General features: G+C 44.1%; 1 protein-coding gene across 1 annotated transcript in view; it reads left to right on the forward strand.

Moving 5' to 3' along the window:
• Positions 1 to 13,567, forward strand: part of CEP104 (centrosomal protein 104) — a 113,218-nt gene that overhangs the window by 20,024 nt on the left and 79,627 nt on the right. The window contains exons 5-6 of the mRNA XM_063436570.1: positions 380 to 442; positions 1,174 to 1,250. Of these exons, the coding sequence (XP_063292640.1) occupies positions 380 to 442; positions 1,174 to 1,250 (140 nt within the window). The remainder of the gene's footprint in view (positions 1 to 379; positions 443 to 1,173; positions 1,251 to 13,567) is intronic.

A 13,567-nucleotide genomic window follows, 5' to 3' on the forward strand; every position in this document is an offset into this window, starting at 1 on the left:
ACTGGTTGGACGAAAAATAGGCAATCATTATACAGCTTGGATTTAACATGGGGAGTTTTCTCTTGCTTATTTCTACCTGAAGCTGTAATTGCATGCTTTTATTTTTGTTGCTTTTTCATTGCTCAAAGTCATCCTACCGAAATGACCATAAAGTGGTACTAAACCACCAAGTTCAGTTGACTACAAAAAATATAATCTGAAATTAGTCCAGGGCTATCCTAGTAAATCTGTTGGAGAATTAAAAGTAAAAATGTCTTCCTTGTGGTCCCAAATCCCATTATTTTAGAAGCATGAACATAATGCATTGTATTCCAACTTTTAGAATTACTTTGGGAATATGATCCAAATCGAACACTAAAATAATGTGTTTTTATCATAGGTTGCTCTCATTGCAATTAATATCATTGGTGATCCTGTCGACTTTGGAGAAGAGAATAACACTGTAAGTTCTACATAAACTAAATTACGGATATCCTAAGCAGGATTGCTTTATGGTAGAGTAGAATTATAGCGATTGCCCTAACGTTGTTGTAATTAAAACTATTATATTACTAATAAATATGCAACAGCAATTTTTTTTTTTTATTTTTTTTTCAAGTGGTGCATTCACATGGCAGTAGTATATTAGTGGAAATGCTCCAAACCTTATTCATTTTCATTGAGGACTTATGGAGGTTCATAAAACACCACTTTTATATTCTGCATGCTGTGTTGAAATATTTTTCTAAAGTACCTATTGGAATGCAAGAAATGTAGTTAGAATTTGCTAATGGAGAAGCATTTTTATATTGATATGGCTGAATAGTTAGACTGAGGTCCTGGTAACTTGGCAGGAAGTCATTCAATGAGTAACTCTTAAACAATTGTATATGGCTCAATGTTTTTTTTTAGGGGGGGGGTTGGTATATATCTTAATATAAATAATTATAGATGGTTATAGTTTGGAGTGGCTGGGCCTTATAATTTGTGAAGTGTCTGTAGTTCTGCTGAAATACAATGTAGCTCTAAGTGATGGTTTACTTTTGACATTCCAGTTATGTAGATTTAGTTTCCCCTTCAGCTGCCTAAACATCATAGAAATCATAGCTAAATTGTATGACTCCTGAAAAAACTGCCTATCACTGTTCTAGATCTTAGAAAACCTGTTTAACATGTTACTTTATTTGATTTAAGCCAACCAGAGAGAAGATTATTGATCAGTACCTTGGAACTAGCTCTGATGACTCGGCTCTGGATTCGTCATATGTTGGGTAAGAAAAACCTAGACATGTTTTTAGCATATTCTCCTCCTGTCCTTCATGGATACTTATTTTTATGAAGTAGCAGCATGATTTACCCTGTTGCTACCCCTCACCCCGTCCATACACATACACCTGTCCATCCACTCTATTTAAAGAAAATGCGATTCATCAGACCGGCAACCTTCTTCCATTACTCCATGGTCCAGAACTGACACTTTTGGATATGGACAGGAAACATTATGAGCACTCTGATTGGTCTGCGACTACGCAACCCCATTCACAGCAAACTGCGATGCAATGTGACCATGATCCTAACCTCAGTTCACCTGTTGCCATGTCTTGCACCACTTTTGGCAGGTACTAATCACTGCATACTGGGAACACCCCACAAGACTTCCTGTTTTGGAGATGCTCTGATCCAGTTGTCTAACCATCATTGTTTGGCCCTTGTCAAAGTCACTCAGAGCTTTTCGATTGCCTGTTTTCCCTGCTTCCAATACATGAAATTCAAAAACTGACTGTTCACTTGCTGCCTAATATATTCCACTCTTTGACAGGTGCCATTGTATCAATATAATCAATATTATGCACTTCACCTAGCAGTGGTTTTCATGTTGTGGCTATATAGTGTATATGCTCTTTCCTTTCTCCTAAATTGGCAACTCTGGCTATGACTCCTTTCTTAAAGAGATTTTTTGCATATTTCACAGTATCAATCCTTTTCACTGGGTCATTTGCATTTTATGATGCAATAACAATAATGTGGATAAAAAAAGCTAGGACCTCCAGCCTCTATCCTTTTCTGATTATAAAATCAATACAGGATCTGCTAAATCTAAGCCCAGATTATTATTATTATTATTATTATTATTATTATTGCCATTTATATAGCGCCAACAGATTCCGTAGCGCTTTACAATATTATGAGAGGGGATTTAACTATAAATAGGACAATTACAAATAAACTTACAGGAACAATAGGTTGAAGAGGACCCTGCTCAATCGAGCTTACATTCTATAGGAATCGAGCTTACATTCTATAGGGATCTGCTAGAACTTTAATTTAAATGCTCATTGTTTCAGCCTAAGGACCCATGCCTCCATAAACTCTTGTGAGATCCCTTTACCTCTAGTCCCTCTTGTGGACTAATCCATTTTCTAATTAGGAGGTGTATATAGAATATTTTATCCCAAAAGGATGCCCTCTCACAAAAAAGTGTCCAGTCATTCCTTCTTGTCTCATTTATGTTGTGATTTAAAAGCTTCCTTGTCTTCTGCAAATCCTGTCATAGCATTTAAGACTGTAACAGCTTTTAGGCTGTTACCAATAGGATTATAATCCTAGCTATAATACACACTAAGTAAGCATTTGCTCCAGCCATCTGTCTGTCCTTTTTGAGTGTTCTAATAGAATCTACGAATGATAATCTTTGCAAGCTTTTCTCAATGTCCTCTTACAAAGAACTCTAGTGCAGTGAAGACTAGTTCTGGCCCAGGAGGTTGTTTGCTTACTTGATAGTTTAAAGGAGCACTATAGGGTCAGGAACACAAACATGTATTCCTGACCCTGTAGTGTTAAAACCACCATCGGCCCCCTTGTCTCACTAAATATAGTAAAATCTTACTTGTATTTAAGTCTGCAGCTGCTACCTCTACCCATGACCTGCCTGCTTACAGCTCACATAATCAAAAGTGATTCTGTAAGCCAATCACAATGCTTTCTCATAGGGAACTGTCAAGGAGGCAGATCAGTGGCAGAACCAGCACAAGTCAAACAGAGCCATGTCAAACCAGCATCTCCTCATAGAGATGCATTGAATTAATGCGGAAAGTTCAGTGTCTGCATGCAGATAGTCCACCAGGAGGGCACTACAGCAATGCCCAAGGGCTTAACCTTAGCAACAGCAACAGAAACAAAGAAGCAAAAATTGTGAATATAATGCTGACTGGAGATAAAGACGTAGGCACTGTTATGGTACTTTTTAGCAGTAAACCAAAATGTTTAAATGTCTATCTGTTCCTGTCCAAATTAATAAAATTGAATTGCGTATATACGCTGAAGTAATTAAGTCTGACACACAAGGTTCAGGTTAAAATAACTTCGAGAAAATGTATTGGCAAGTGATTAAAAAGCGGGCGCGCAGGCCCTTTTAAGAGGCATTTTACGTCATCATTGATTATTAGAATATCAGAGAATAAACATCATTAATTGGATTAATTGTTAAGTGTCAGGATTAGTGTCCACCTATCAATATTATTAATTGGCTCAAAAACTAAGTGGTTAGTCCCGTGCCCACCCACCAAGAGGTGGGATTGTTCTGGACACGGGTGGGGACAAGGGGGTCTTGAGCGTCATTTTACACGGTCGGTGATCTCAGGCCTCGTGGCCAGGTGCAAGGTCTCTTATGAATAGAACATTTCATTACTACTGTGTTCTCATGGCCTTCAAATTATACTATGTTGCAAGTTAAGGAAAAGTCAGCAATTCCTATGTTAATCATGTCTGTAGAAAATACAGTCTTTGTCTTATTGTATTAGATGTGCTGGGAAATTCTGTCAAGTAAGGTAGTTTTAAAATGAACAAGTTAGGTTATGAGGACAAAATGGAGGAATGAAGAAGTCAGGTTAGGAGGACAAAATGGAGGAATGAAGAAGTCAGGTTAGGAGGACAAAATGGAGGATTCACAATATGAGGTTAAAATGGAGTTAGTGCAATAATTGAATACAAGTACAATAAGGATTTTTAAATAATCCCACATCAGTCCCCCCTATGAAATGTTAGATTCTAAGAGATAAAACTTTATTAAGTTAGTACCAGGAAGACGTGTTAACCCAAAGGCACAGAAACCCCGTGGCCGCTAGCTAGGTGTTAATGCAAAGTGCAAGACTGTCCCTAAATCTGACCCTGATAGGCTAACTCATCCGTCAGCATGGCTCTCGAACATTTCACACCCATGGGTGTCCCATGGCAGCTAACCCACCACTTCTCCACACGGGGCCTTTACCATTCACTGACAGATGCTGTCCCTAAGCTGGTCCCTTCCTAGAATTCCTGCACTTTATCAACAAAAGGGATTGTTTGCAGCGGTATACAGGGTGAGTTGATATCTTGGAAATCTTGGTCATCAACTTCGAGATGAGTGAAAGTGGGTGCCGCTTGGTCAACAGTCTTCATGAGGGATTTTCTCAGACATGGGAGGATACAACAAAAGAGAAGAGCAAAGATAAAAAGAAAAATTAGTATTGCCATACCAATATGCATTAAAGCCTTTTGCCATCCTGTCATCCAACCAAACCATCTTTCCCAGGGATCTTTTATCCCAGAATTCCTTTTTAACTCTTCAGACAGGTCATTTAATTTTTCTATGGCTAAGGTAACTTTACCATTAGGGCCAGTATTCTCTGGGATATAGGTACAACATGTCATGGTGTCAGGTAAAATTGTACAAACCCCTCCTTTTTCGGCTAAGATCATATCTAAGGCCATTCTATTCTGGAAAGCCATTTGGGATGTGGCCTGCAACTGTTCGGCCAATCCTTGGAGGGCATCTCTGGTGTAATTAACAAAACGCTGTTGATTATAATAAATATAGTTTATCCAATTTAAATTCTTGTTTGTGGTAACTATGGCAAAGAGTGATTCAAATCCTGCAGCAACTTCATCTCTTGCTTTAAACTCATTGGGCACCCCCCTAGGCACTCCAATGGCATCAATATAAACATGAGGATCAAAACTTCCTTTCACTGGGGCGTCACGCTTAACCTTAGTGTGCCTGGACTCATGGGTGACGAGGTGTGTGTCAGAGATGATATGTATAGGCATAATGGCTTTAGCCAGAGTACACTCCCCCCACCACTCTTTGTCCATTCTGGATCTTAGCTGTAAATCCCCACACAACCAGTAAATATCCCCCAATGACCTGGTGTGAAATTGCAACAAGTTCATAGAGACATTTCTGTAGGTAGCACAATACCCCTTAGAGAAGTTACCCAAGAATCTACCAATTCCATCATAATTAGCATAACAAGTGTAATTACCTTTATACACGGTAATACCATCTGGGGGTTTGACATCCTTAGTTAGGAGAGGATACTCCTTTGTCCATGCTATACATATGGACCTGTTAAAATCATAGTGATAGGCAAAAAGGCTTAAAACACATTCTTCTATATCTACTGGCAGGATTAAAGGCACAGTACCCAGGTGAGGCCGGGCACCGCCACACACATAGCATGCGGTTTTGTTATGCTTATTAGCATTGTATTTCATCCATTCTAACCATAGGTTAACATCATTAAAACCTGTTTCAGCGGCCATGGTATCTTCAAAGGTGGGGTTAGCAATGGCCATCATGTCTTGAAAGGTCTGGATATGAGGTTTTAATGGGTTAGGGACCATATGGGTGGCCCCTTGCCACTCAGAAGAGTTGCACATATCTTTGAGGTAGAAATGCCCTAATTTACGGTAGGAACCCTTTTTCCAATACATTCCCATCACATACTGGTCTGCATCCGTGGGGCTTGGATGCTCAATGTTAAGGATTAATTTCATTGGTGTACCCCCCCAGGCTTTCTCAAAGTCATTCTCTGGAGAAGGGATCTACCATGATCATCTACTTTAGATAAGGCACTTTTTGGTTTGTAACCCCAGGCAGGCCCGGCATTCCATCCCGCCGCCCCCCAATGGTCACAATTGTGCCCCCATTGCTTGTCAACTACACAAACATATGGGTCTTTTGAATGAGGGATATCTCTATAGATACTCTGGATTTGTGAGGTGGGAAATGGGAATTCTACAATATCACAATAGTCAAAGGTATAAGTAGCCACATGGGTGCATGATGAATTGTACCAGAAGGTATACCCACTAATATCTTTGGTGATGGCTACTTGCTGGGCCTTTATTAGGCTAATTAGGGAGAAGGTGTACCAGAGGTACATGTTTGTACGGTATTTGCTTCCTCCGGGGCAGGAGACTTCTTGCAGTGGGAAGCGTGGATCCAATGTGGCCTGCCGGCCAGTTTGACGGAGGTTGCGGTAATCAGGAGAACTTGGAATGGACCGTCAAATCTTGGTTCCAGGGTATTTTTCCGTACAAACTTCTTGACCAGAACCCAATCTCCGGGGAGCAGGTTATGGGTACCTGTATCCAAATCGGGATCTGGAATTGAAGAGAAAACTTGGGCATGTATTTTGTTTAAGGCACTTGCAAGTTCAGTTACATAGTCTACTAAAACATCTGATTGGAGCTGCAACTGCTGCGGATAATAACAACCTAGTCTGGGTGCTGTCCCAAATAGAATCTCATATGGGGACAGTGAATGCTTCCCTCTAGGTGTGTGCCTAACACTAAATAAAGCTATTGGCAGGCTTTCTGGCCAGGGCATCTTTGTTTCTTGTGACATTTTTAACATTCTGGTTTTTAAAGTGCCATTCATGCGCTCCACTTTACCACTACTTTGTGGGTGGTAAGGGGTGTGGAAGGCTAGAGTCACCCCTAGAGCAGTCCAAATTTCTTTAGTCACTGTTGCTGTAAAGGCTGGGCCTTGATCACTCTCAATGACTTCTGGGAGTCCGAATCTACATACAATATCTGTAAGTAGGCGCTTTGCGGTTGTTTTTGCAGTGATATTGGCCACTGGGTAGGCTTCTGGCCAGCCTGAGAACATGTCCACTATGACTAGTGCATATTCATGGGGCCCACTCTTGGGCATTTGGATGTGGTCAATTTGAATTCTCTGAAAGGGGTACATGGGCTTCGCCAGGTGTTTTGCAGGCACCTTGATTGGTTTTCCTGGATTGCATTTTGCACAAATGACACAGGCCTTGCAGAAGCTATTGATCAATGTTGTAATTCCAGGTGCTTCATAATACTTCTGTATGAGGGCGGCCATCAATTCTTTTGACAGGTGTGCAGGCCCATGTGCCCATTGGACAACTGCTGGATATAATTTTCTGGGAAGACAAAATTTGAAGTTGTTGTAATATACTCCGTCCTTTTGGACAGCTCCTTTCTTTTTCCATTTCTGGATTTCTTCAGGAGTGACTGCAGCTTGCTGTTCTCGCAAAATTCGCAAATCAGTAGGAAGAGTTTGCAGAGCAAAAATAGGAACTTCTTCTTCTTCTTGTCCGGACACTTCTTCATCCACTTCCTGCAGATCCCTGGCCGCTAGCTTAGCAGCCTGATCAGCTAAATGGTTGCCCTTTGCTTCATCTGTATCCAATTTCCCATGGGCCTTGACTTTCAAAACGGCCACTTCTTTAGGGAGTAGGAGGGCATCCATTAGCTCCTTGATTGCAGTGCTGTGTTTGACTGGTGTACCGGCTGTGGTAAGAAATCCTCTTGTCTTCCAAATGAGGCCGAAGTCATGTGCCACACCCAGAGCATATCTTGAATCTGTATAGATGTTGGCACGTTTTCCTTCGGAAATTTTGCATGCTGAAGTCAGAGCCTGTAATTCAGCTTCTTGCGCAGACATTGCTGGTGGTAAAGATGATGATTTGATAACTTCATCTGTTGTGGTTACGGCATATCCTGTATGGTATCTTCCTTCTTCATCAGCATATCTTGAACCGTCCACAAACAGGGTAAAATCTGGATCTGGTAATGGATTCTCATGTACAGTTGGTAAGTGCACTGTTTCCATTTTCATCTGTTCGAAACAGTCATGAGGTGTTTCTGGGTCATAATCATTCTTTATGACCAGATCTTGAAATTCCTTTTCCAGGAAATGGCGTGGCCATGCTTCTAGAAGGTCAGTTGTTGGGTATTTGGCAATACCATTTTCCTGTAGCTGTTCTTCATCCATGGTGGCCCATAGCTTTGCCATGGGCCCAAGATCATTCCATGACCTTGTCTTCAACTTGGTAACAGGAATATGTGGGATAGCGGTATCCCAATGGCGGTAGAGGTAGTTAAGTTGTTGAGGTAGTTGAACCAAGACCAAGCTATTGCCTTCAGAATCACAATAGAAATCTTGAGCAGTGAGCTTCACATCAGTCCAGTGGTAAAGCTCATCTTCATAGCAAGGTTCGGGAGTAATGTTTGGTTTGTACCACATGGTACAGAAGGCGTAATCTGGGCCTTCACAGAGAGGATTTTCATTTTCTTGAAATGTCAAATGTGGGTGCATGATCTTCTTGATACACCCACAGAGCAGGTAAATGTAGGTCTCATCCGTGATGAATCCATAGTAGATACCCCCCTCAGGGAGTGGAAGAAGAGTGGATGGATTAAGCACTTGACATCTCTGGATGGAAATGTTGTCAGGCAAAAGAAGATGACACTGTAGGCGCAGGTGTCTGGCTGGAGACACGTGCTTGAGCTGGACTTGGTTGATGATGGCAGAAATGTAATGAGGGGCCAAAACAACCAGAGGGTGGCCAAGGACCAGGTCTGAGGTTCTTTCTATGAGCTCTCTTGCAGCAAAAACGGCCCTGAGACAGGAAGGGGTCCCTCTGGCCACAATGTCCAGCTGACATGAGAAATATCCAATAGGCCTCTGACGGCCTCTTAAGTCATTAGTTTGGGTAAGAACTCCTGTTGCATGGCCTTGTCTTTCAGAGACAAATAATTTGAAAGGTTTGGTGTAGTCAGGTAGGCCCAAGGCAGGAGCAGAAGCAATGGCACGTTTGAGAGCATTGAAATTGTCCAGAGCTTCATTGGTCAAACAGAATGGGTCAGATTTAAGTGCATCATAGAGAGGTTGCATAAGCAGAGAGGCTTCTGGGATCCATGCTCTGCAGTAGGAAATGAGGCCTAGGAAGGCATGGAGGGACTTTGAAATCCTTGGAGGTGGAATGTCCAATACAGCTCTTACCCGGTCCCGAGTAAGATGTCTGGTACCTTGAGATAGGCAATGTCCAAGGAAAATCACTGAAGATTGGCAGAATTGCAGCTTGATGAGTGAAGCTTTGCATCCTTGTTCTGCCAAATAGGAAAGAAGACTAATTGAACACTTTTCAGTAGTGGGTATATCATCTCCACAGAGCAGTAAATCATCCACATATTGGAGCAAAACAACTTCTGGGTGCTCAGCTTGCCATGGGTCAAGGATGGTACCCATGGCCTTTGCAAATTGACTTGGAGAATTTTGTGCCCCTTGGGGCATGACAGTCCAGGTATACTGTTGCATCTCATGAGTGAAAGCAAACAGGTATTGACAGGATGGGTCCAGTGGGACACTGAAAAAGGCATTGGCCAGGTCAATGACTGTGAAAAATTTTGCAGATGGCGGGACTCCAGAGAGCAGAGTATGGGGATTTGGTACAAGAGGGGTGTCCAGGACGGTAGCTTCATTGACAGCACGGAGATCCTGGACCATCCTGTACTTCTCTGGCTTACCTTTTGGAGTCTTCTTTTTCACAGGAAATAATGGGGTGTTGCATTCAGATTTACATTTTACCAGGGCACCCTTCTCTAAGAGTGCCTTGATGTGGATAGAAATGGCAGCAGCCTGTGCTGGTTTTAATGGATATTGTGGCTTTCTTGGTAACTTAGCTCCTGGAATAAGCTTTACCACCACAGGGGGAACATTTAGGTGACCTATGTCCTCTGGGCCTGAGGACCATAACTTGGCGGGCACCTGTGTTTTTAATACCTCTGGGAAATTGGACCTTAATTCTGCTGCTTCCTCACGGGGCTTTTCTAAATGCAGCATCAGAGGCAAGGAGCACAGGGCTGAGGTGTCTGATTCAGATAGAGGTGTAGACATTTCTACCTGCCCGTCTGGGGTGAAGGTGATGGATGCTTGCAGGCGTGAGAGAACATCAGCACCTAACAGGTTAATTGGGCATGTGGAGGATACCACAAAGCGAGCAAGCAGGCTAGAGCCAACTCGTAGTGGAGTTGTTAAAGGGCTGTGTCTTGGCTGGCCATCCACTCCAACACAAGAGACATCAATATTTGACAGGAAGGATGGGTCTGGCAGGTCTTGTTCTCGCAGAACACTACGGGCTGCACCTGTGTCAACTAGAAATGTGGTAGGGTGGCCTTCAATGGGCAAAGTCACTGTGGCAAGTGGCCCCCCCTTATCCCCTGTAGACACTGCCATGACAGGGGTTACGGACACAGGCTTGCCAATTTCCTATTCATCGGGTTCCTCAACTATTGGAACCTGTTTGGTGGCTTTGGGAGCCGGGGCAGGCTTGGATGATTTTCTGGGCTCCCTTGACTCCTTTTTTGGTTCTGGACAGTCACTTCTAAAGTGCCCCTTTGCTCCACAATTAAAGCAATGTCCCCCCTCCTCCGGTCTGGTACCTCTTGGGACCGGAGTGGAGCGGGATACCATGAGAGGAGCTGAAGTGGGTCTTCTTGGGGTCTGAGCAGATTCCAAACCTCTAGCAACTAAAAGCAGGGTATCCAGGGGAACAACCTTATATTCAGGGCGTGCAGCAATGATTCCCTTGCGTATAGAGTCTTTAACACCTTGGACAAACGCACCTGACAGCATTTGTGAATGAATCTTGTCAGTAAGATCAAACCCCAAATCTGTAAACATTTGATACAGTCTTGCATGAAACCTTTCCACTGATTCTCCTTTATCTTGAATAACATCAGTAAGGCCAGCAGCCTGATCTGCAAGCTTGTCCTTAGCCCATTCTCTTAATTGGTTGCAAAAGGTTACCCCGGAGGGGTAATCAACATCACTGGAAAGCAGATCTGTACTGAGGTGACGGGCCATACTTGGCCAATATGCATCCCCTGCTTTAATGGCACAAATGCTCAGTAGATCACGCCATGCGGCGGAATAAGTCTTTTGAATTTGAACTATCCCTCGGTAAAAAGGCATAGGCTGTTTTTCTGGGTCAGGGAGAGATTTCATTAATGCACTAGCTTGAGTGGGGTTAAAAGCAACATACTTAGGAGGGGCCCGTTCTCCCCGACCCTTGTGTCCAAAGGGATCATCGATAGAACGATGAGCTGAGGCTCCTGCAGCGGCTCCTGCAGCCTCCAATGAGTCCTGGGATACCCTATCCTCCTCTTCCTCATCTAATTCTATGATCTGGGCTCTCTTACGTGCAGGGCCCGGGTGAGGTGACAGGATCGGGGGATGAGAGGGGGTCCCAGATGCAGGGGTGGTTAGCGGGTCATAACCAGATAGGTAGTCACCGGGAATTACCGGCATCAGGGTTGTACTGGGGGCCGCCATATTGGTGGCCGGAAAGGGAACTGCATTAGGGTTAAGGGAAGAAGTGGCGGCCATGTTGGATGTGGGCACATCCGGGGCAGACTGTGCCGGACTGGGCATGACCGGAACCCGGGGAGTGGCTTGGGGAAGGGGTTGTGGGTAGCCGGGATAGGGCAGGGCCATGGGATATGGGAAGGGGTAGGGCCAGGCTGGGGAGGGGAGGAGAGTAGGGTGGGTATTTACATTCAAGGAGGTGGGGTATTGGACTGGGGTGGAGACGGGAGGGGACGGAGAGGGATTGGTAGAGGTGGGTGCAGAAGGAGGAGCCGGGGCAAGGGTGGAGGAGGTGGTTAGCTGGGCGGATGAAGAGGGGAGGGGATCATTAACGGAGAGAGAATGCAGGGAAGGAATGGCAGATGAAATGTTAGGAGTAGGTACAGCAGGTAGCGTAGGGATGGATGAGGATGATGGGAATGTTAGAGACGGGGAAGGGGAAAAGAAAGATCCATCAGAATTCAGGACCGGGCAGACAGGGGAGGTGATGGGATGGGTTTCGGGAGGATTGGTTGTGGGGAACATAGTCAGCTGGCTATCACCTATTGCTGACTGAACCTTGGGGATAGACATTCCCTGGGCGCCATTTTGGGGCGCTGGCTGAGGGTAAACCCCAGCAACACAATTATTATGATACACAAACAATTTCACACCTTTGTGATTTATTTCTTCTTCAACCCAACCTTCTAGCTGAATAGCCTTCGCTACTCTATACCATGCTTCAGCAGTCTTTAATAAACCATTATCTGTAAGCTTGCCTTTCTTTTCTGTCAGTAACCTACGCCAACTTTCTGGTTGCAATCTTCCACATGTCGGTACAGCAATTTTACATACTTTTGCAATCTTTTCAACACCTTTAACCATCTCCTCGCCCTCTCTGTCCTCAACTAAATCACATGCTAACCAGCCCTTACTGGGCTTGCTTAAATCCTGCCCCATAATCCCTTTTCCCCTATACCAGCGTCCTAGATATAGGGAGAGAGAAGGAAAACTGAACAGGAACGTCTACAATGCTCGACTGCCACCTGAGAACCGTGGGACTTTCTCAGGTGCGTCTTCCCAAAACGTAGACTAGTCACTGAATCCGCCTACCCGGGGTGGTAGACACGGATTGGAGCGAGGTGAGAAGTGTGTGACCAATCACTTCTCTTTTAAGAGAAATGGGAGTGGATAGTATAATAATATAGGAAGTGTAGAAAAGATGAAAGGCAAGGAAAATCCTTAGAGACAGACACAGGAGTTCATGAGACTCCTAATTAGACAAACAAGACAACAATACAATTGAAATACAGTGCATGCATCACAGTTCAAATGAAATCAACAATAATCCCTTTCCTTTACTCGTGTGCTTACTCCAAAGTCACCTCCCTCAACCCCGTAGTGTCTCCGCTCGGAGAACGACTTTCATAAGTCTCACTACCAGCGGCCACGGAAAACAACTGACACCGGTCCGAATTCCGTCAGCCTCCCTCTGCACAGCAGTCCACAAGAATGTGGCCACCTCTATCCTCACTCCCGTAGTGCCCCTATAAAACCCACTTATAAGTCTCACTACCACGTGATGCGGAAAACAAGCAATGCCTACTTGAATCCCCCCAGGAAACAGAGTCCCCTGCCACAAGACTAAGTCCCCTACCACAAATAAACAGAAAACTGGAATTCCACCAACCCCAGCGCTCGGGGTTGTGGTTACCAAAAGAAAACTGGAATTCCCTCAGCCTCCACACTTAAAGCTGCGGGTTACCACGTGCACAAAGAAGCTAGCTAGGCTCTCAAAGTGACACAAGAAGGATCACAGGAAATTATGAGTCTACACAAAATCCACAGTTCCAACAATCCTCTTTTTCCTTACAGCCACAGCCACGAGGCTCCTAAAAGAGGTAAACAGGCAAAGAAGACCCCCAGGAACGCATCCACAGGTCAACCCCCCTTTATCCCAAAAGGGGTAAAATACAAACAGATAGACAGACAAACTGAAGACCCAGGCAAGTCCCCTCAGGTCCACCCCCCTTTATCCCAAAAAGGGGAAAACAAGCAAAACAGAGAACCCCAGGCAAATCCCCTGCAGGTCCACCCCCCTTTATCTCAAAATGGGGAAACAGGCAAACAATTCAAACACACCCAGGCAACAGATAGACTAAA

Source organism: Pelobates fuscus, chromosome 11 (assembly GCF_036172605.1).
Source record: "Pelobates fuscus isolate aPelFus1 chromosome 11, aPelFus1.pri, whole genome shotgun sequence".
In the NCBI taxonomy this organism is placed as follows: Eukaryota; Metazoa; Chordata; class Amphibia; order Anura; family Pelobatidae; genus Pelobates; species Pelobates fuscus.